We start from the raw sequence: 24,430 nt of genomic DNA, 5'->3' as shown, positions 1-24,430 counted from the left end.
TAGGGGAGTTGCCTATAGTTTTATGGTTTCAAAGTAAGACAACTTGGTCATTGGGATTTCCACTGCTTTGTAGCACCCTTCATTAAAAAACAATTGGCATATAAATTATCGGGCAATCATAATCAATAATATTCCAAACAGCCAAAAAAAACTCAAGATAGGTGTCACTCTTTGTTTAGATTAAAATCGATAAATACGATAAAAAATTTTAAAATTTGAGGACAAACGTTTTATAGTATAAGATTTCTATGTTGTATTTTAACAACTACGTCACGTTAATTTTAAGTAAAAGTTCCAACGCGTCAATTTTCGGGTTTTAAGCCATGGAGTTTGATTCTAGCCAGTGGATTTCTCTAAATCCAAGAGTTTTAACAGAAAGCGAGGCAGAAATGTTAGAAAAACAAAATAAGAAACTTGTCAGTGAGTTTAAAAGTCAAAAACTTGAGACTGAAGCGTTAAAAATGTGGGATTTATTTTACAAACGAAACAGCACAAACTTTTTCAAGGATCGACATTGGATGTTCCGAGAATTTAACGAATTAAAACAAAATGGAGAAAATGGTGACGTTGTCAAAATGCTGGAAGCTGGCTGTGGTGTTGGAAACGCCATTTTTCCAATTTTAAACGAAATTGAAAATCTGTTTGTTTATGCTTGCGACTTTTCACCGAGAGCTGTCGAATTTGTTCAAAAAAATCCGGAATTTGACTCTGAAAGATGTCGGGTGTTTCAATGTGATTTGTCCTCGAATTATTTAACAGATTTTATTCCAGAAAATAGTTTGAACCTTGTAACTTTAATATTTGTTTTATCTGCAATTCATCCCGATAAATTTGATTTTGTTTTAAGAAATATTCACAAAGTTTTGAAACCTGGGGGAAAATTATTGTTTAGGGATTACGGGGTGAATGATTGGGCCATGTTAAGGTTCGGTAACGGGAGCAAAATTTCGGAAAACTTTTACGTTCGTCAGGATGGGACGAGAGCTTACTATTTTAACTTAAATGAAATGGAAACACTGATTAAAAATGCCGGTTTTCAAATTATAACAAATGAATTTGTTCTGAGAGAAACTGTGAATAAAAAGAAAAGTTTAAACGTTCCCAGAGTCTTTCTGCAAGGAAAATATTTAAAATAATTTTTTTATTAATTTCTTTTAACATTGTTTTTAAATATTTTATAGATTTAGGGTTTAGGTTAATTATTAGAAGTTTAAAATGGTAAGTATTTGGTCATAAAAATTTTTTCTAAAAACCAGAAATTAAATTAATAGAACTTCAACAATGTTTTATAGCCTCTGCGATTAGACATCAAGAGAAAGTTAAACGCGAGATCAGATCGAGTAAAATGCGTTGATCTTCATCCCACTGAGCCATGGATGTTGGTGTCACTTTATAACGGTAAGTTAGGTTTTCATTGAACTTTATGTGATTGGTGAACAAACCGGCAGCGTGGTGTAGTGGTAAGAACACTTGCTACACCACACATGAGGTTGTGGGTTTAACCCCTACTGATCTCATGCTGTAGCGCCCTTGAGTAAGGCGCTATAAACGGTATGAACTCCTGCTGAGCCAGCACTTAATCAGCAGCATAATTATCGGGCAATTATAATCTATAATATCCCAAACTGCCAAAGGCAACTCGAGACTGGGTCGGAGTAACTAATGTTACTCTATGTTTAAGTCGCGTATTCGACTTTCCCACATTGAGGATAAAGATATATACAAAAAAAATTTTTTAAACTATTTGGTTAAATGTTTTTTCTTATATTGATACTCAGGAAATGTTCACATTTGGAATCATGAAAGTCAGTCTCTGGTAAAATCCTTTGAAGTGTGTGACCTTCCGGTTCGTGCCACAAGATTTGTGCCACGGAAGAACTGGGTCATTACTGGATCTGTGAGTCATAACTCTTACTCTCTTTTAAAACTTTAAAAAATTTAAAAAAATTAATTTTTTTTTGATACTGAAATTATGTATAATACTTACTTTAATAAAATAAAAATATGAAACCCAAAAATTAAGTAATTTACATTTATTTTTATTAAATTAAAAAACATCTGCCAACTCTTCCAGGATGACATGCAGATCAGAGTGTACAACTACAACACATTGGAACGATCTCATTCATTCGAGGCTCACACAGATTACATTCGTTCCATTGCCGTTCACCCCACTCAGCCTTACATCCTAACCAGTAGTGGTGAGTGTTTAATATATATAAAAGTTGTTTACAACATTTAAACAAATCATTTCTGTCAGGTATATTCTTTATGTGGAAAGGTCGACTTTATGACCCAAACATAGAGTAACATTTGTTACCCTGACCCAGTCTCAAGTTAACTTGGGTAGTTTGGGATATTATTGGTTTTAATTGCCTGATAATTAGGCTGCTGACTAAGTGTTAGCTCAGCAGGAATTTATAATGTTGATACGCACTTTACATAAGAGTGCAGTAGCATGAAAGCAGTTGGAATTGACCTTTTGATATAGTTAAACCAAATGTTTTATCCACTACGTTAGTTTGTTTACAAATATTTTGTGATTATTTAAATAAATTATGATAGTTGTTTTAACTTTGGAATTAAATGTTAATCAAAAAAACTTTATTCAGATGACATGATGATCAAATTATGGGATTGGGACAAGAAGTGGGCGTGTGCTCAGGTATTTGAAGGCCACGTTCATTATGTGATGCAGATCGTGATCAACCCCAAGGATAACAACCAGTTTGCGAGTGCCTCGTTGGACCACACAATCAAAGTCTGGCAGCTTGGGAGCTCTACTCCTAACTTCACACTCGAGGGCCACGAAAAAGGTAATCACTAATTAGTAATTAATAAAGATTTAATTAAGATTTGTTGTAATGTGTGAATTAAGTGCTTAGCTTTCAACTTTTGAATGCAGGAGTGAACTGTGTTGATTATTATAATGGTGGGGACAAACCTTACCTCATAAGTGGAGCAGATGACAGGTTGTGCAAGATTTGGGATTATCAGAACAAGACTTGTGTCCAGACACTAGATGGCCACTCTCAGAACGTTGTCACCGTCAGTTTCCATCCTGAGCTTCCAATCATTATGACAGGATCTGAGGATGGTAAGTTGAATGCCACATTATTGTATATTTATTGTTTATCCATTTTATTAATTGCTTTGTGCTACTTCGTTAAATAGGGAAAAGTAATTTTTGTTGCCAAAATTTTAAATTTTAGACAATGTTATTTATAACTTTTAGAGATTGACAATTTTTATTTATTCTAACATAAAATCATTCACTAAACACAGGCACAGTTAAGATCTGGCATGCGAGCACTTACAGACTGGAGACCACTTTAAATTATGGGATGGAAAGAGTTTGGTGCTGTTGTGCAATGAAGGTTTGTTAAATGTTTCAGGCAATTTATTGGTTATTATGATTACGATGGATTAAAGTAAACTCTTTTTTAACAAATCTCAAAATGTTATTGTTTAATGTAATAGGTTTTTTATTATTAAGAAATTGTGCCTTATTTGCATGAGCTGAGTATAAACACCAGACTTAAGGGCGAATAGTTTGGCATTAATTGTACATTAATTAACCTTTTTTAACCAAGTGTTAAGTACATGTAAAGTAATTATTGATTATTTTTATTAAGGGTTCGAACAACATCGCGCTCGGGTACGATGAGGGAAGCATTTTAATCAAACTTGGGAAGGAGGAGCCAGCGATGTCAATGGACAATAACGGAAAAATAATCTGGGCAAAACACTCAGAGATCCAGCAAGCCAATCTTAAAGCTCTGGCAGGTAGGAACTAGGAATTTATTGTTGGAATGATTTATTGTTAAAAATAGTTGACTAACTTTGCTAATCTATTAAATGATAAACACAAAATGTTAATTTTCACACTTATTGAAATAGATCAGGAATGGAAAGATGGAGAAAGGTTGCAACTCCAAGTTAAAGACATGGGTAGTTGTGAAGTTTACCCACAAAATTTGAAGCATAATTCCAATGGAAGGTAACTTGGGGTCTTAGGTTTAAAACCCACCAAGTCAATTAATTCACTCAATTTAAAGATAAACAAATTCTTTCAAATTAAAGGATTTTAAAATTTGTTGTTTTTATTCTATATATGTATTAATAATGCACTTTGCACTTTAATTTGCGCTTACCTATAGATTTGTTGTTGTCTGTGGAGATGGAGAATATATAATCTACACCGCGATGGCTCTGAGGAACAAAGCTTTTGGCTCAGCTCTTGAGTTCACTTGGGCACAAGACTCATCTGAGTAAACTTTTAATTTATTTTAAATAACAAAGTGTTGTCATATACAATGTTATGCTAACTTTAAATTATTAAATATTTTGTTTTTTATTTAAATCAGATATGCTGTCCGAGAAAGTGGCGTTTCCATTAAATTATTCAAGAATTTCAAAGAGAAGAAATCACTGAAGCCTGACTTTGGGGCAGAGGGCATATTTGGAGGTCATCTTCTCGGGGTTAAAACTTCTCAAGGACTTGCCTTTTATGATTGGGAAACACTGGAATTGATCAGAAGAATCGAGATCACCGCAAAAAATGTAAAATTTTATTTTTAAAGTTTTAAAAATAAATTTAAAATTTAATAAAAAAAAAAAAGAAATTATTTTATAAAATATATTATTTAAAAATCAACTTCACAATATTTGTCATGTTTTAATTTTTTGTCAAAATATTTTATTTTTTTATATAAATTCTTATTTTTTCTTGCAATTTATTTCATTTAATCAACTTAATTCTGCAGGTGTTCTGGTCGGACAATGGGGACTTGGTTTGTATTTGCACGGAGGAGCAATTCTACATCCTCAAGTTTGATCCGACGAAGATCGAGGAAGCGAAGGAGAATGTTGATCTTGTCACCGAGGATGGGATCACAGATGTTTTCAGTGAGGTAGGATTCTCAGGAAGTGTTTTCTCTTTAGGATCACTATCAGTGTTATAACAAAAATGATCAACTTTATTAAACAAAGTGTTTTTTAAAGTTATCAAAAAGTTTAGGACTTTTAGGTAATTAGATGCAAATACTGTATAAGTGACAAGAACAATATGCATATCAAGATTATGAAATAATATTTTTATTAGAAATGAATACTTTAATAAGCTGCAAAAGTATTGAAAAGGTTTAAAGGGAATGGAAAGATAATGAGGTTATTTAGAGCTCTTGAAGTATACATAGTCTCTTAGTAGGAAAGTTAACCTCTTAAATAGACAATATTAAAGTTGTTATATTACTTTAGGATATTAGCGAGAAGGAAGAAGTTGTGAAGACCGGGTTATGGGTCGGCGATTGCTTCATTTACACAAACTCAGTCAACCGTCTCAACTACTACGTCGGAGGAGAAATTGTGACAATTGCACATCTCGACAGGTTACCACTCTTGTTTTAAAAATAATGTTATATTAGAATGAAGAGACAAAGTTTTATCAAAAATATGAATAAGTTTTACTATTAAAATCTGATAGTCCGGATTTTTTAATTAACTTTTAATTTTTAGAACTCTGTACCTCCTAGGTTACCTTCCTAACGACAACCGACTTTATTTGGGGGATAAAGAACTTAATGTGGTGAGTTAAGAATATTGAATAATGTGGCAATACCTTGAATTAAATTAGGTTATTTTTTGTTCTTAAATTATTGAAACAGTTGAAATGGTTTTATTTTTTATATTTGAATAATTTAAGTTTTTTTATTATTTTCTACAAAGGTGAGCTACTCTCTGCTGCTGTCAGTGTTGGAATACCAGACTGCGGTCATGCGTGAAGATTTTGAGACTGCCGATAAAGTGTTGCCGTCGATTCCTAAAGAACAAAGAACCAGGGTTGCCCATTTCCTCGAGAAACAAGTAATTTGGAAACACTGAAAAGTTTTTGTTCAAAATAGATTTTTATTTTCACTGTGATTCAAACTTATTTTTGTTTATCCTCACAGGGTTTCAAACCACAAGCGATGGCAGTGACCAGTGACCCAGAACACAAATTTGAACTTGCGTTGGGGTTAGGTGACCTCAAGGTCGGATACCAACTGGCTCAGGAAGCCCAGGTTTGATTTAGATTCAGTTAAAATGAAGTACTCACATTTTATGAAAAACAAAATTTTGCGTTTTACCAAAACCTTGTGCATATAAACCCAATTTTACTGATTCTGAGATGTTTTCTATGAATTCCCTTTTCTATTCCAACCATCCACTGAAGATTGCCTTTAATTTTAAAACAAAATTTGACCCTAATTTCAGTAAAATTTTGGTTTTTGAGTATATTTTTAAGAAAATATCGAGCCTAAAAATTGACTAAATATCAAGCCCATAATTCGTAAGACTTTAGTGTTATAAAATTTTAACTTTTAGGCTGAGCAAAAATGGAAACAACTCGCCGAACTCGCCACCAAGAAATGTGAGTTCGGACTCGCTCAAGAATGCTTGAAGCAGGCTCATGACCACGGTGGCTTGTTGTTACTTGCCACAAGTGCCGGCAATGCTGAAATGGTCAAGACTCTTGCTCATGCTGCAGAAACGAGCGGTGAGTTTAAAAAATAAGTTTTGTGTTTTGTAAACTAGTTTATTATTTAAATTGTGTATAATTGAATTTTTTTTTGTATATATCTTTATCCTCGATGTGGGAAAGTCGAATGCGCAACCTAAACATAGAGTAAAATCAGTTACTCCAACCTAGTCTCGAGTTTCCTGTGGCAGTTTGGGATATTATAGATTATAATTGCCCAGTAATTATGCTGCTGATTAAGTGCTGGCTCAGAAGGAGTTCATACCGTTTATATCGCCTTACTCAAGTGTGCTACAGCATGAGAGCAGTGGGGATTAAACCCACGACCTCATGGTGGTGTAGTAAGTGTTCTTACCACTACACCACGCTGCCGGTTAATTATTTAAAAAATATTGTTTTTGAAAGTTTATTTAAAACTAAGGCAATATTTGTTAAGTAAATGTTAAATAATTGTCACTACCATGACTTTATCTTAAATTATTAAATGTTTACTAATTTCTGGTTTACAGGTAAGAACAACGTTGCTTTCCTCAGTTATTTCATCACTGGACAAACGGAGAAAGGTTTGGAATTGTTGATCAACACGAACAGGTTACCTGAAGCTGCCTTCTATGCTAGGACTTACCTTCCTAGCCAGGTTTCAAGGTAATTAGTTTTAACTAAGAATCTACTTGGGGTTCTAAGTTTAAGTCCCCCTGCATCCAACCTGCAAGATGCTAATAGTTCAAACCAAAAATATGGTTTTAAATCAATAATAAATTAAACTGACAAAAATATCTTAAAACTAAATGGAGGTAAAAAAAGGCTTACCTTATGATAAAAGTGGAGGCATTAAAATGATTTGGTTAGGAGCATCAATAGTTACCCCATGTTAAGTTTAGGGGTACGAAAAGTTACCCCATACTAAACACTTAAAACACTTCAACAGGGTTGTTGGTTTATGGAAAGCAGACCTAGCAAAGTCGAACCCAAAAGCTTCAGATTCCCTCGCTGACCCCGCCCAGTACGACAACTTGTTCCCAGGAATGGATCTCAGTTTGGTCGCCGAGAAATATTTAAACGCAACCGAGGAACCACGACTTGCTGCCCACTATCCTGTCACCCCAGTTAGTATACTATTTTTTGATGTTTTTTCAAAATTTAATAAAATCAAAGTTTATAATTTTTTAAATAAAAATTTGTTTTGTGCAGAGCAATGATGACAGAAATGTGATCGAGGAGTCGGCAGGATTTGAACCGACACAAACTCAAGTTGTTTCCGTAAGTTTTAAAGATTTTCATCATTTTATTTTAATTAAAATTTTATGTTATTTTTGATTTTGGATGTTAAGTTTTTGTTTTGCATGTTAGGAAGATGAAATTGTTGCGGAAGTTTCGATTCCTTTAATTAAACCTGATTCAACTAAAGTTGAACAAGAACAAATCATTGAGGTTTTATTTTTCTTCCATTTTTATTTTGCTGATTAATTGAGTTTAATTGCTTTTACAATTTTGTTAATTACTTAATTTTAAAATCTCAAAATTAAAACAAAATTTATAAATTTAGGGAACCACTGAAGATCCACCACAAGATGGACCCAAAGAGCAGGTTTCCACGATGAAGGAAGATTATGACGTAGACAAAAATATTTTTAAAAAGTTTTAATTTAATCCCGAATCAAGTTTTAATTTTCGATCAAATTTTATTTTACGTCATAATTTGCCTTTTTTTAATTTTGTTTCAGTTGAGTGATTAATACTTGTGTATGGTGAGGTTTAGTATACTAATATTTAATTCACTATTATCAAGTGAAATTAAATTTAGAGATAATTTTAATTATTTTTAAAATTTAAAACTAATTAATTTTTGGTGGAAGTTTTTGTTAATTATTTAATCAGAAGATTTAATTGAATAGAATGATTGTTAAAATTAAATTTAGTTTTTGAAAAATGGTGGTAGAAATATATTTCTCATTCACAATTTTTGTTAAAAATTTTAACCCAAACTTTTGACCTTCAGGACCTTGAACTTGACATTGAAAACTTGGAATTGGACGATGACATCGACACCAGCGATATTAACCTTGATGACGAAATATTAGACGATTGATGACGTCATAGAACACACTATTGTAATATATTTCAAGAACATTATTTATGTTTTCATCTTGTTCTGCTGTTTTTTATTCTTTTTGTGCTTTTTGTAAAATTCGAAATTGCGACAAAATTTTTGTGCAATAATTTCGACCAAATCAGATCTTCGTAGCATTGGTGGCGCAGTTAATATATTAAATAAATATAAGATCTAATATTTTATATTTGCTCACTTTAAAAAATTATTCGTGTTTTAAAATGAGGATAAAGTGTATTACATGCTTGAGTAAATATTGTTTCCAGGGCTGTCAAGTTTATTTTTTTAAATCGTTTCAAACTTTTATTTTAAGAATAATTTTAAAAGTTTTTTATTCCATTGATTTTTGGAATTACTAGAAATCTTATTTGTAAAAATATTAAAACATTATTTATGTTAAAACCGAGTTTTTAAATTACTTCAAAATCAAATTTTTGGAAACATTTGAACTCTGCGTTGAGAAATAAAATTTTCCATTCGACAAGAATGGGATGACGATTGAGTGCAACGCCTTTTCTGTTTATTTTCGATTTATTTGATCAACCTAGCCCAAGTTAGTGGCTATTTTGTCCATTAAGATGAGTGCTCATTACTGTGAATTTAGTTAGAGTAGCTAGATTTGTCGAGAATTATATTTTTTATTTGTTAATCGTCGATTTCTGAAGTGCAGAACGTTGTCCTACAAAAAGTTAATATTTTACGTACAGTACGTAACTTATTAAAGTTAAATATTAGTATAATGTCATTTTGTTATTAAAAATGTGTTTTAAACGGATCACATGGTGTTAAAATGTCAGTATATTAGTTAATTTATTGTTTAAAAAGGCGCAAAAATGTAAAAACTCAGATAGACTGAATATTAGAAACGCTATTATCGTCGTCCGCCAAGTTTATAAAATGCGGAAAGGACGGACTTTTTATAACCTTACCCTAATCTTCTTTTGTACATTCCGCCGTTTTCGCATTTATTTTAGTACTACTTGTTTAAACAGACGAACGACGCTAATAGAGCTCTGAATATTGTGCTTCAAATAGTGGTTTTTAGCTGAACAATTTGTTATGAAATGCTTAGAATATACTTTAACATATTTAATTTGCTAACCATCATATATGTTTTAGTTTGTTATTGTCAGGTTGTTGATTGTTATCAAAACTAGAATAAATCGAGATTAAATAAAAACTGTTGAGGGGTGAAGATGTCCATCTTCAAGAAGGCCCACAAAAGCCCGAATGATATCGTCAAGAGTTTAAAATCTTCTGTCACCATTGTTCATCAGCAACAAGGAGGAACTAAAAGAATCGAAAAGGTTTCAAAAAGTTTCGTCAATTAAAACATTTTTTTCGGGTCATTTTAATGTACTTAAAATGATTTTTGGTAATGTTTTAGGCAAATGATGATGTCACAAAGAGCCTTGTTGCAATGAAAGGAATAATGTGCGGAACCGAAACCCACGAACCCCAATCTGAGCTTGTTGCCCAACTTGCTCAAGAACTTTATAAAAGTTCGATAATTGAACTTATACTCACCAACCTCGCTCACATCGACTTTGAGGTAGTTTTACAATTTGTTGAGTTGGTTGTTGATATAAATTAACCGGCAGCGTGGTGTAGTGGTAAGAACACTTGCTACACCACCATGAGGTCATGGGTTCAATCCCCACTGTTCTCATGCTGTAGCGCTTTTAAGTAAGCCACTATAAACGGTATGAACATCTGCTGAGCCAACACTTAATTAGCAGCTTAATTACCGGGCAATTATATTATATAATATCCCAAAATGTCACGGGCAACTCGAGACTGAGTTGGAGTAACTGATGTTACTCTATGTTTAGGTTGTGAAGTTTATTTTCCCACATCGAGGATAAAGATATATACAAAAAAAAATTGGTCTGAAAAGTAGGGCAGTTTTCAACAAGACTTTATGCTTGCAAGTTTTAAAAATGGTGCGACCGAACATAAGTGCAATACCTTAAACTTTAAGGGACACCTTTTATAAATCTCATGCATGCACGCTGCTCTACTTTCCAGACCGGGATAAAAATTATGTTTTGATATTTAATGTTATGGATAAAAATATCATTAAATAATATTACTGATTCTTTTGATTTTTTTAAAATGATTTTAATTTAACTTTTGTTGATCCAGGGCAAAAAAGACTTTACACAGATCTTCAACAATTTGATGAGAAGACAAATTGGGACGAGGAGTCCAACGGTCGAGTATCTTTGTACCCAAGAGCAAATATTACACATTCTTATTAGGGGGTGAGTTATATGGGGGTAATTTTAATGTATATTTTTAGGGGGTGAGTTATATGGGGTTAGGTTTTACACATTCTTATTAGGGGGTGAGTTATATGGGGTTAGGTTTTACACATTCTTATTAGCTGGTGAGTTATATGGGGTTAAGTTGAATGCATTCTTATTGGGGGGTGAGTTATATGGGGTTAGGTTTTACACATTCTTATTAGGGGGTGAGTTATATGGGGTTAGGTTTTACACATTCTTTTTAGGTGGTGAGTTATATGGGGTTAAATTTTACACATTCTTTTTAGGGGGTGAGTTATATGGGCTGCAGAATTTGTTATTAGTAATTTTTAATTGAATATATTGTTGTCATAAATTAATTTAAAGTGTAAGAAAGTAGAATGAGTTAATTTTTAAAAATTCTTTTTATCAGCTTTAAATTATACAAATGTTTTTAATAACAAAATCTTTTTCCCCCCAGATACGAGGATCCAGAAATCGCTTTAAGTTGTGGGATAATGTTGAGGGAATGTATTAGGTACGAGGAATTGGCGAAAATTGTTTTAAAATCTGAAGGTTTCTTTAAATTCTTTGAATATGTCGAAGTTTCAACTTTCGACATTGCCTCGGATGCCTTTGCTACTTTTAAGGTAATTTAAATTGTTTTGTATTAACTTCGATGTGAGTAGGACCATTTTTCATGGCTAGAATGCCTATTGTTACCTGGACCCAGTCTCAAGTTGACTGTGGCAGTTTGGGATACACATGGGTATAGTTTATATCGTTTCAATTGCCTTCCTCAAGGGCAGCATGAGAGCAGTCGGGTTCAAAACTTCATGTATTAAGGCCAAGTGTTCCAACCACTACACCCAACCACTACACCCTGATGCCAGTTGTTATCACATTACTTTAAATAGTCGTCAAATATAAATTTTTATTATTTGTTCCATGTAAAACTTTTTGTTTCTTGAAGGACTTACTCACTCGCCATAAAGCTTACTGTGCCGAGTTCCTCAACGAAAATTATGAGAGAGTGTTTGAGTGTTATCGTCAACTTTTAAACTCGGGAAATTATGTCACTAGGAGGCAGTCTTTAAAGGTGACGCTTTGACTAATATTTTAAAAAATTAAATAATTTTTTTTACTTATAAATTATTTTTTAAATAAGTTTAAAATTTTTTGTCTCGTTAGCAAAGTTTATAATTAAACAAAATGAGCAATTAGTGGAATTTAAATTAATAAAACTAATTAAATATTTTAAGTGTTTAAAGGAAGTGTTTGTTTATTGATTTATAAATGCTTAAAACTTGAAACTCCTTAAAGTTATTGATTTAAGTTTAAGAGTAAACAATAATTTAAAAACCTGGACTTTGTTTCCTTCTGTTTATTTTAAATTGAATGAGGAAGATTGTTTATACCATTATCTTATTATTGTTTAATTTAAAATTTAATAAAAAATGAATTGATATCTTACTTCTTAACCAATTTCTTTAATGTTAACTGTAATATAAGTTACAAAAACCGAGGAAAAAACTGCCTGGGTCAACTTGATCCTGGGTTGGAGTAACTGATGTTACTCAATGTTTAGGTCTTGCTTTGACCTTCCCACATTGAGGATGAAGATTTATACAAAATAGGTCCATCTTTAATTGACAACAATTATTTAAACTTAATCTTTGATGTTTAGTTATTGGGTGAGCTGTTGTTAGATCGTCACAACTACACAATAATGACCAAGTACATTAGCAAACCTGAGAACCTGAAGATCATGATGAACAACCTCAAAGATCAGAGCAGGAACATCCAATTCGAGGCTTTTCATGTTTTTAAGGTCAGGGTTCGATTCCCACTGAGGGTGGTTTTGTTAAAATAATAAAAATTGTTCACAGAGTAACCTACCACAGGTTTTTTTAAATGTTTTAGTATAATTTAAAAGTTTGATTATTTTTATCTTTGGTTCCAAGTATTATTTGTTCAGTTACTATCTTGTGCTAATGTTTAACTGATTAAATATTGCAACTGTAATTATGTAAACAACCTGATGTCATTATAGCGTGTGGTAGGTTCGTGTATTAATAATTAATCGTTTCTATATTTAAATTTGATTTAATCCGGGTATTTTGGTTTCAATTTATTACAAGAATCATTTCGTATTTGTTTAAAGAAACCTGATAAATTAGAAAATATTTTTAGGTTTTTGTCGCAAATCCGAATAAGACGAAACCGATCCTTGATATTTTGTTGAAGAACCAACCAAAACTCGTCGATTTCCTTCAAGAATTTCACACCGATCGATCCGATGACGAACAATTTAACGAGGAAAAAGCTTATCTAATTAAACAGGTATACTAATTAATAAAACACATTTATTAACCAGAGATCGCACCAGTGTTCACTACATGAGGTTCTGGGTTTGATCCTCACTGCTCCCATGCTGTACCATCCTTCTGTAAGGCGCTATAAATTGTTGCACATTCTGCTGATAATTTATGGAGAAATTACAATGAGTAATTTCTTAAACTGCCAAAGGTATCTGTAGACTGGGTCAGCAAATGTTACTCTGTGATTAGGTCGTGGAGTTGACCTTCCCACATAAGGGTTCAATTGTTGCTGTATTGTAAATTTTTTGTATAAATTCCTTTTAATATATTAAAAATATTTATTTTTTTTAGATCAAAGAACTGAAACCGTGATGTGGTTTAAAAACTTTCAGTAGATTTGTACAAAAAAGATATTTATATATTTGCCCCAACTGGGCACAACGTAGAAAATATATTCCTTAATTTCTCATGCAAATAAGTTCCAAAATAAGAAATGTGATTTGGAATTATTCCAAGTGCCTCGGTTTTTGTTCAATTTTTGTTTTGTTCGAAATTTTTTTTGATTTTTACAAAAATTCTTGCTGCTTTTATATTGGTTGCAGTAAAAATTCTGTGCAATTATTTCACCTTTGTTGGTAACAATACCCTTTGTTATCTTTATAATAAACACAATACATGACAGATCTTACAGTATGACGTCATAATGTCACCCTAATTGGACAATCGAAATAAAAAACAAGTTAATATGCAAATTTTGTGTGACGTAATCCATATAAGCGATTTATAATTTTTGTCAAAGACTAAAAAATTGTTTTATTGAAACGTGGTAAGAACTCGATCAGAATATTTAGTTTTTGTGGTAATTAAGGCGGATGAATTAAGGTAACAATTTTGTTTGGACCCAACCTAAAATATTTTTGCTTTTAATTCCACGACTGACTTTTACACCACGTTAAAGACTAGCTTTTACACCACTGTTTAAAATCTCTTGTTTAGCACTAACCCGACAAAAAACATGAATTCACATTTTATATACGTAGAATTAAATTTAAAACTGAGATAGTTGCTGAAGAAAGGAACAATTTTATAACAAAACAAGGTTTTAAGCACAACCAGTTATCAAAATGCTGTCTATACTTGGTTGCAGCTGGAAGCTTTAAATTTTAATTAAAAACGCGCAAAGTTTTAATTTCAACGCCTAATTAAGAAAAAGCGAAAAAATTTAAAGAAATGCTTTTAGTTGGTATGTTGAAACACGTAATTTGTAGTTAACTAGTTAGGTTATAAGATTAATGTCAAGTAGTTGAAAATTTTGGTTATCTTATAAGTTAATAAAAATTAATTTAAAAAGCAGTTTAAGATAAAACAAGGTCTCATATTAAAAGGTTTGTAAAATAAAAGTGTTAAAGTTTTGTAAGTTCTTCAAGTTAAAAAGCTCTTTAGATTCCCTTAGCGTAAACGGTGGCGGATGAACACATCTGACGTCACAACTTAGTCGCTGGCGATTGGTTGATAAGGTCAACATCAATGTTAGTAAAGCGGGTGGGCAGCCATTTTATTTGAGTTTGTAGTCCAGACGGTTGCCTTCATTTCAACCAGAAGTTAGCCAAAGATGCCGACGAATGTGTTTAAAGTTTTGTAAACTTAGTAAATACGATGCAACTATTATATTTACAGATAAATTATAGTTAAAATGTTTTTAATATCATCATTGAAGATTTGGTGTTTCGACGAAGCGGACTTCAACAAATCGGGTTAAGTAGATTGATTTTTGTAAAGTTATATAAATATTTTTATAAAAACTTGTATAAAGTTTATATGGTGTTATTGATCTGAATATGCAACGGGTTAGGGGTAGGATCGCGCGCGTGTCGACACTCGTTATTTTAATGCCTGGCGTTTAACAGTCCGCATATTCAGAACACGACACCATTTTAAAAGTGTGTAATTAATTAGATAATACCTAATTAGACAAAGATAACTGCCCCTTGTTTTATTTTTTTACAAAATTCTGATGACGACCTCGCGGAGCCGGATATTCTGATGATGATGATCTTATGAGGAATGGAGGAGCAAAGAGGCAACATATGGTCCTCCAGCAACAAAGTAAAATGTTTACTATAAAATATTGTATTTTTGCTAATTGGACATAGATAACTGCCTTTGTCTATTTAAGGTTTCTGATGATAATCTTGCAGGAAACGACCAACCGCAACGTCACGAGAAATGAAGAAAAAGACGACTGCGTCACGATATGGGAGGACGGACGACTACGTCACGGATAACGGAGGAACTGATGATGACGTCGTTTGAAGAACACAAGCAGGGAAGATACCGTTTTAACCTTGTTTTTTATTAAAGATAAATTCATAATTAAATTCATAATTAATAAAATAACTGCATTTTTAAATCAAGTTTGCGCGATTGAACAACTACTAACATGATGCTTGTTTTTAGCATCAAGTCGCAAGAAAGGGAGGACATCAAGATGGGAGAGGAATACAGGAATGGAGGTAACTGAATTATTTTCATATAAATTAGACAAAACATTGTACCTATCTGCTTTTACTTTTAGTAATTTTGTTTCTCAAAAACTAAACTGTCGTTGTTACAGGAACTAATCAGGCGATTCTACGGTGATTTGAAGATGAGATGAAGATTTGGATGTGGCCCTAAGGTAGTTGTTAGTTTAGGTACTGATGAGCTGTGAGGAAAAGACCAAGAAAGGTGATTCCTTTAACATACAGGTGAGATACTTGTTCTTTTAAATTAAATAAATAATAACAAATTTATTTATACTTTTTGTTTGTACACCTAATTTTTATATACCCAACCCCTAATAAAAGCCCTACAACCCAAGCCCTTAAGGCAATGGCCCCACTTGCTAAGTTTAGGATATTATTGACTTGGGATATCATACTCAAATGACCTAATACTAGGATCAGCCTAGTTAGATTAAACAAGTCGTCAGTTTTACGTTAACTTAAAACTTCGTGCGCGTGTTGCAACACATCGCTTCGTCCACCGCTTTAGTTGTTACGTCAGAATGCGTCGTTTTAGTTGCTACGTCAGATTGCGTCGTTTTAGTTGCTACGTCAGAATGCGTCGTTTTAGTTGTTACGTCAGAATGCGTCGTTTTAGTTGCTACGTCAGAATGCGTCGTTTTAGTTGCTACGTCAGAATGCGTCGTTTTAGTTGCTACGTCAGAATGCGTCGTTTTAGTTGTTACGTCAGAATGTGTCGTTTCAGTTGTTACGTCAGATTACGTCGTTTTAGTTGTTACGTCACATTACGTCATGAGCATATTACGTCAGTCAGAATATATCACGCGTTGCGAAGTGTATTTTATGCAGCCGCTAAAGGGTGCGATTTTCGTAATTTGGCCAAGGGAATAATATGACCGCAAGGTGGAGCTATTTTGCGAACATGGTTAGCGGTGACTTTTTAATTTACTTCGATAATCGAGCCACCGCTAGATGGCACTAAATAGCAACTATTTAAGTTAAGCTATAGTTGGATATGATCTTGTTGTTTATTTAATACCAACATTTGTTCATTGTTTTTTATATAATTTATATTAAATAATTATTCATTAATATGAGTTTGTTTTGAAATTTTTTTTTTTTTAATGTTAAAACTTTTTGTTATTTTGATATTAGGTCATTTGTTTGTTTTTAATTAAGGTAGACTAAATCTAATTTGTTTGTTTTCTTATTTAATAATTTGTTAAATTAATTAATATTATGGTGTACACGCATTTTGTATAAATGAATGTTAATTTAACCTTCTTGTTGTGCTAACATTAAACTACCAACCTGTTTAACGATTCTTTATTTCCGAGGTAATTCTGACGTCACAAAAGATGATGCATTTCTTTGTTACACCGTGATGACGTTACCTTTCTTGATGAAATGTGTTGTTCCAATCCTTTTAAACCGACTTGCCACTATGATGACGTCGTTTCTTGCGTTGATGACGTATATTAAACTAATTGTGGCAAAATCAATATTGTTGCCCACATAAACGTATGATGTAACACTGCGATGATGTCACCTTCCGATAATGTCACTCTTTGATGATGTCACTCTTCGATGATGCCGCTTCCAGCTATTTGATAATGCCGCTGTCCGATGACGTCACACTCCGATGACGTCACTAACTAATGACTGATGTTTTCTGATATGGCAAACCCAATATTGTTGCCAACATGAACGTTTGTTGTCATTCTTTGACGACGTCACTATTTAAATGACGCCGCTCTCGTATGATGCCGCTTTCCGTTGATGCCGCTGTCCGATGATGCCGCTGTCCGATGATGCCGCTGTCCGATGATGCCGCTGTCCGATGATGCCGCTGTCCGATGATGCCGCTGTCCGATGATGCCGCTGTCCGATGAAGTCACACTCCGATGAAGTCACACTCCGATGAAGTCACACTCCGATGAAGTCACACTCCGATGAAGTCACACTCCGATGAAGTCACACTCCGATGAAGTCACACTCCGATGAAGTCACACTCCGATGAAGTCACACTCCGATGAAGTCACACTCCGATGAAGTCACACTCCGATGAAGTCACACTCCGATGAAGTCACACTCCGATGAAGTCACACTCCGATGAAGTCACACTCCGATGAAGTCACACTCCGATGAAGTCACACTCCGATGACGTCACCAACTAATGACTGATGTTTTCTAATCTAGCAAACCCAATATTATTGCTTACTTAAACTTTTTTGTTTTATCCCCAACAGTATATTTGGTAGTCAACTTTAAGCTACTATCTTAAATGTTATTCCGCCATGCGTGGCGCGTTTTTTTCCATCTTGGTGTTTAAAATGTGCACAGCCTTATAAAGGTGCCGCACAATCTTTTCTATCTTCATCATTTGACCCTTTAATATTTTGTGTGTGTTTTATTTGTTATTGTTTATTGTAGTTTTATTGTATGATATTTGTATAGTTATTTTTGTTTTTTACATATATATTTACATATCAAATACTTTATCGTTTAATATATTTGTGCATTGTATGTAACAAACGTTATTTTGGGAGGTTCTTTCTTTTCGGTAGGTTTATTTTCGGTTAGTCCCTTTATCACATGCAATTAATCGTGACCAGTTCGTGCTTTCCTACTAGAGCCATACTGGGTTATATTAAACGTAATTTTTAATTAATAGTGAAGTGTTTTGTTTTATGTATGTTCTTTTGTACTTTATTTTTACACGTTTAAATAAATGTTTTTTTAAAATTAAAAATGTCTATTTCTTTTATTGTTTGTGTATGACTTTGACTTTGCAGCCTCTACTTTTAGGTAATCTTTAAACTAAATATAAACTAAACGTATTACCAGCGATTGTGGTGCGCTTTATTACGTAACCATGGAAAGTTGTTCACAGTGTCAATGTAATTTAGTAGCTTTTTGTTAAAACTGCTGGTTTTTAAATTAAAAAACTTAAAAAAAAAACATTTTTCGATCATCTTAGAAAGCTGATATAAAAACCTTCTTCTTTTAATAAACCAATTATTTTTTAAAAATTAAATTTTGAATAATAATTAAATGTTATAGTCTTTATTTGTTTTTATTTGGGGCTTTGTTTTATGTAGTAGTTTAGGCCACGAGTTTGTGTAATCTGGTTGTTAATATATTTGGCACAACAAAGTTACTATCATTATTTTAATACATCTTTCCTAACGCTGGTAACTTTTAAATCTATTTTTAAAGATTAAATATTAAAATTTAATTTAACATTTGAGGAAAAAGTTAATAACATTAAAATAAAATGACTGAACAAATGTGATAATAACAAAGTTTGCGCGTGGATAATATAAGGGATTTCCCCGTATTATTGGGGTTTTTTAAAAAGTTTAAAATTTCTCTAAATTTTGTTTTTTTTTGCATTTTTTTGCAAATTTACGTTAACAAGATTTTATTTTTTTTGCTTTAATACTGGTTTTACTTCATTTTATGCGGTTTCTGTACATTTTGTATTTACCAAAAATATCTGGCAACCCTGTTTTGAAAAGCACATGTGTGAAATCATTGAAGCTGAACTCTCTTTTGCACGAGGTTTCAAGATGGTCGATGTAGGAACAGGTTTGTAATTAATTCAAGTTTTTAATTAGTTTTAGGAGGTTTTAATTAACTTTCTTCAATTAATTTTGTTTATTTTTTAGTTTCGCCCACGAAGAAATTGAAAAAAGCTAAAAAGAAGGAAATAATATCGGTAAATTTAGTTTTTTTGTCGATAATTTTAATTATGATCGAAATAACAGCATTTTGCTATTTTAAAGTATTTCTTGTTTGTCTAAGTTTTGTTGTATGTTTCTATAAAAGCAAGAATTTGCCCAACAAAAAAATCTCTTAAGTAATTGATAATTAGCAATTAATATAGAAATTTAGAAAGTTATTTAAATAATTTTTGATTATTTATTTAAATAAATCATTTTTTTATAAATTAATTTTGTTGTAAATTATGATTATATTTGATATTAAAGGAAGCTCAACGACAACAAGATTTCAAGGTCGAACCCGAGGACAAAGCTCCCCCGAAGCTCAAAACCTCCGAGTGGCCATTATTGCTTAAAAACCACGACCAACTCAATGTGAGGACAAACCATTACACTCCTCTACCTAGCGGGTGTTCCCCTCTTAAGAGAAACATCGCAGAATATGTTCGGTAAATATTAAGTTGCGATGAATTTTGTTTATTTATTATAAAAATTATTTTAATTTTTAGAACGGGTTTTATCAACTTGGATAAACCAGCGAATCCTTCGTCACATGAGGTCGTCGCTTGGTTACGAAGGATCCTGAAGGTAGAGAAGACGGGTCATTCGGGGACCCTTGACCCCAAGGTCACTGGGTGTCTCATTGTTTGCATCGAAAGAGCGACAAGACTGGTTAAATCTCAACAATCTGCTGGTAAAAAAAATAAAATTATTCCAAAAATTTTAATAATTATAAATTTAAAAGATTTTGTGAGCAATTTAAAAATGATTAAAACCAATTTTAAGGTTTAAGTCAACTTTTATTTTATTGTTCAATGTTGGGTAATTGCAATTAAACTTTTTAGGCAAAGAATATGTTTGCATCGTACGTCTTCATAATGCCATCGAGAACGAAATGAAACTAGCGAGGGTAATTAAAAATTAAATTAATTAGTTGGAATGATGATTAAGTTTATCCATTCTCTGAGGTAATTTCATTTTAAAAACGAGCCGACAAACTTTAAAATATTTTCATCAATTGCGATGAGTTATTTTATCGCGGTCGAAACTTTTTCAAATGTTCGATTTAAATCGAGGTTTTCTTGAATTTTGTCGAGTTTTGTGAAAAGTTTTTGCTCTGTTTTTAAAACGACCAAATTTGGGCCAATGAGTAAAGTAAACATTTCTGATCCAACTTCTAAATCTATTCAATTGATAATTGTTAATGGTATGAATAAATTTATCTTAATGTAATTACAACTAAATGCTTTTCCAAAATTAAAACCTGCCCTGACAACAACTTTGTTCAATTTTTGCTTAATCTTTGCAGGCAATTGAGACCCTAACTGGAGCTTTATTCCAACGTCCTCCCCTTATCTCTGCAGTGAAGCGACAACTCCGCATCCGGACAATATATGAGAGCAAACTCCTGGAGTTTGATCCTGAGAGGAGATTAGGTGAGGATAAACTACATCACAAAGATCAAAAACCGATATGTTGTTGCTTACAACTTAGCTCTTGTTATATTTTAACCCCTCCTTATTAACAGGGGTCTTCTGGGTGAGTTGTGAAGCTGGGACTTATATTCGAACCTTGTGCGTTCACTTGGGGTTAATATTAGGGGTCGGGGGTCAAATGCAGGAGTTAAGAAGGGTCAGATCCGGAATCATGTCTGAGAATGTAAGTTGTGATGTAACAGTTAGGTTATGATGTCATAGTTAAAAATGTGATTGTCATTTATGTCAGTGTTTCCAAATGACCAGTGATGATTAATTCGACCTAATTGCATTGATGAAAGTAATTCCTCGTTTCTGAGGTGTTTGGAAACACTGCATCCATAATTTTTAATAAAAAACCATTTTTTTTTTAATACCTTAAATAACAAAGTAGTGGATGCTTAACAAATGTTGATTATGATGTAACAGGAGGGATTGGTGACGATGCATGACGTCATGGATGCTCAGTACCAGTTTGATCATCATCGTGATGAAACTTTCCTCCGAAGAGTGATTAGTCCTCTTGAGAAGTTGTTGGTCTCGCACAAGAGGATCGTGATGAAGGACTCTGCTGTGAGTATTAACCTTCACTTATTCTGGTGTTTCTTATAATTGTAGTTGAATGCCTTATGAATTGCTTTAATACACATTTTATTTTCTTAAATTTGTTAATAAGGTTGCAACAAAAACTTAATTTTTTCTTATTAAGACACGAATGGTAACTTATTTTATTTCAAGGGTTTATAATTTGAATTTAATCCATATAATTAGTCATTTAAAGTTTTCTTTAAAATTCGTTGTATATAGATGTCATAGTGTTTTATTAATACTCAAATTTTCATTTTTAAATTCAACTTGTGTTATCGAAAACTTGTCACAAGTGGCATTAAGGTTGTGACCCAGCTGTGTTAAACAGAGATTGTAACGTTTCAGGTGAATGCGATTTGTTACGGAGCAAAAATAATGTTGCCGGGAGTTCTAAGATACGAAGACGGGATCGAACTTAATCAAGAAATTGTTGTCATAACAACCAAGGGGGAAGCGATATGCTTGGGTAATTATGATGTCATTATTGGTGTGTAACACTTGTTATGACATCACACTAACATAATAATTGTTTGTTGTGACAGCCATAGCACTGATGACAACAGCAGTTATGTCAACATGTGACCACGGAGTTATCGCCAAAATTAAGCGGGTCATTATGGAGCGGGATACTTACCCCAAAAAATGGGGGCTAGGACCCAAGGTTTTTTGTTATTTTAATTGATTTAAACTTAAAAGTGGTCGTTTCAAAGTTTTTATGTGAGTATGTAACAATTGGAACAGTTTTAGGGTAGTAAAGCTCTTGTTATCCCTTTTTACCCCTTGTAACCCCCTTTTACCCCAACCCATTGTCCATAAAATTTTAATGTTTTGGTATTTAGTAATTTAGGCTAATACTGTGCCTGGGTTTAATTACATAAGCAGATATTGTGCGTTATTGCTTTAAGTTGAAATTTCTGGTTGTGTTGATAATTTTAATTTTGTTTCAGGCATCGTTAAAAAAGTCGATGATCAAGAAAGGTTTGCTCGGAAAATATGGGAAACCAAACGAGAAAACACCTCAAGCTTATATCGACGGAAACCCTGACTTTAGGTAAAGCAAAAAAAATTGGTTTTATTGAATATTGATGTAAATAAATTTTTTTTTTTTTTTTCAATTTTAGTTTAACGGAAGTTGGAAGTATTGTGAAAACTGACGAAGCAAAAGAAGATCTCGAGACTGAAGTCAAAAAGGTTTGGCAACACTATTTTTTTTATTCTTCGAAACATTGTTTATTTTTATGTTTGAAACCCAGTGTTTCCAAATGACCGTTGATGATTAATTTGGCCTAATTTCATTGATGAAAGTAATTCCTCGTTTCTGAGGTATTTGGAAACACTGATGGTTACAGGGTTGCCAATAAATTATTAACTTAGAGTTTCCAATTAATAATTCTAAATATTTTAGAGAAAAAGACAAAGCAGTGAAAGTTCGGAAGCAACAGAGACACCTCCTGGTAAGTTTTAATAAACTTTTTGTGACAGTTTACGTGAATGTTTTAATTAAAAAATTAATTTTTAGTTGTGGTGAAAAAGAAAGAAAAGAAAAAGAAGAAACTGAAAACCTCCGACACCACGTTGGACACCACAGCAAACACAACGGTTGATGAAGAGGTGAAATTTAAATTTTGTCAATTAAATATTTTCTAGCTCAGACATGAAAACGTTTTTTATTGAAGACAATTTTCCTTTTTTTTTTTTTTTTTTTGTATATATCTTTATCCTTGATGTGGGAAAGTCGAATGCGCGACTTAAACATAGAGTAAAATCATTTACTCCAACCTAGTCTCGAGTTTCCTGTGGCAGTTTGGGATATTATAGATTATAATTGCCCAGTAATTATGCTGCTGATTAAGTGCTGGCTCAGCAGAAGTTCATACCGTTTATAGCGCCTTACTCAAAGGCGCTACAGCATGAGATCAGTGGGGATTGAACACACGACCTTATGTGTGGTATAGCAAGTGTTATTACCACTACACCACGCTGCTGGTTTTTTTTATTTTATTTATTTATCCTTTATGTGAGAAGGTTGACTTCACGACCTAAACATAAGTAACATCAGTTACCCCGACCCAGTCTTGAGTTGACTTTGATAGTTCAGGAGATTATTGAGTAAAATTGCTAAAATTAAAAATTAATTTGCAGATTGTTTTTCTGCTATAGCCTGATAACCTTGATATTTAAGAGTTTGATCTGTTATAAGTGAATGCTGTTGGCACTTTATTTAAGATACAACAAGCTGCCAACAGGAATTGAACTCAAAATATAAAGTCCAGTTATGTTTGTGGTGTGCCACCTTATTGTAAAGTAATTGATTATTTTAATTTTAGACACCGGTAAAAAAGAAAAAAGTCAAAAAAGATAAAAAAGAAAAAGGTGAAACAGAGACTTCAGAAAAGACTGAAAAGAAAAAGGCAAAAAAAGAGAAGAAAAAGAAGAAAGCGGAATCCACTGAATAATCAGTGAACCTTGAACTTTTTTACCACTGCCATTTTTTAATCTTTTTATTTTGGTGTTTTAGAATCTTTTTAAAGATTCAACTTTTTATATTTTTGTCTTTTTGATGAAAGTTTTTTGGATTGTTCTTTTTTTATTCCAGAACTTTTTTCTTCTGTAACATTTTTCAACATAATGCTTAAACGAAGATAATATCTTTTTCGATGTCACGGCGAACTTGTTATACTAAAAATCAATCAAAATCGGACAAACATTAACTTTTCTAGTAACACTTTGTTGTATTTGCAATATCAAGAAGATGATTTTTAAATACAACTTTTGATAATCAGCTTTTTTGTTGATCAAAAAGTAATTTTGTCATTTTCTCCAACAATGATTTGTCCTAGCTCGTATTTCTAGTCCAAACACCAATCAGCAGATGAATTATCGGTCAATTTTAATCAATATAACCTCGAACTGTCAGGGCTTCAACTTAGGCTGAGTAAAA

General features: G+C 32.7%; 3 protein-coding genes across 4 annotated transcripts; all 3 read left to right on the top strand.

The window, feature by feature from the left end:
• Window positions 1–323: 323 nt before the first annotated feature.
• Window positions 324–1,136, top strand: LOC145749570 (tRNA N(3)-cytidine methyltransferase METTL6-like). The gene has a single exon (XM_082565371.1). The coding sequence runs from the start codon at window positions 324–326 to the stop codon at window positions 1,134–1,136; it is 813 nt and encodes a 270-aa protein (XP_082421497.1).
• On the top strand, window positions 1,086–8,810 carry LOC145751437 (coatomer subunit beta'-like). Of its 2 annotated transcripts, none has more exons than XM_082567580.1 (23): window positions 1,086–1,218; window positions 1,293–1,398; window positions 1,779–1,897; window positions 2,075–2,201; window positions 2,613–2,816; window positions 2,906–3,097; window positions 3,286–3,377; window positions 3,636–3,786; window positions 3,901–4,000; window positions 4,161–4,271; window positions 4,368–4,563; window positions 4,767–4,913; window positions 5,260–5,390; window positions 5,518–5,587; window positions 5,728–5,865; window positions 5,952–6,062; window positions 6,367–6,538; window positions 7,030–7,165; window positions 7,449–7,626; window positions 7,712–7,780; window positions 7,871–7,951; window positions 8,067–8,108; window positions 8,520–8,810. In XM_082567580.1, exons 1-23 carry the CDS (start codon window positions 1,216–1,218, stop codon window positions 8,607–8,609), a joined length of 2,766 nt encoding a protein of 921 aa, XP_082423706.1. In that variant the 5' UTR covers window positions 1,086–1,215; the 3' UTR covers window positions 8,610–8,810. The 2 variants fall into 2 exon arrangements, with proteins under 2 accessions (XP_082423706.1, XP_082423705.1); XM_082567579.1 differs by having other exon boundaries at window positions 8,067–8,135.
• Window positions 8,811–9,591: 781 nt separating this feature from the next.
• Window positions 9,592–24,272, top strand: LOC145751392 (H/ACA ribonucleoprotein complex subunit DKC1-like). The gene is made up of 21 exons (XM_082567524.1): window positions 9,592–9,937; window positions 10,018–10,182; window positions 10,776–10,894; window positions 11,358–11,526; window positions 11,850–11,975; window positions 12,564–12,707; window positions 13,070–13,221; window positions 19,383–19,422; window positions 19,694–19,875; window positions 19,936–20,120; window positions 20,272–20,336; window positions 20,736–20,862; window positions 20,955–21,085; window positions 21,331–21,474; window positions 21,835–21,955; window positions 22,032–22,150; window positions 22,437–22,540; window positions 22,611–22,680; window positions 22,895–22,943; window positions 23,009–23,100; window positions 23,817–24,272. The coding sequence occupies exons 1-21, from the start codon at window positions 9,827–9,829 to the stop codon at window positions 23,943–23,945; spliced, it is 2,544 nt and encodes an 847-aa protein (XP_082423650.1). The 5' UTR covers window positions 9,592–9,826; the 3' UTR covers window positions 23,946–24,272.
• The last annotated feature ends 158 nt before the right edge of the window (window positions 24,273–24,430 follow it).

This window comes from Corella eumyota, chromosome 4, assembly GCF_963082875.1.
Source record: "Corella eumyota chromosome 4, kaCorEumy4.1, whole genome shotgun sequence".
Classification (NCBI taxonomy): Eukaryota; Metazoa; Chordata; class Ascidiacea; order Phlebobranchia; family Corellidae; genus Corella; species Corella eumyota.
Note: the sequence above shows the minus strand (reverse complement) of the source record. Positions and strands in the feature narration are given on the sequence as shown.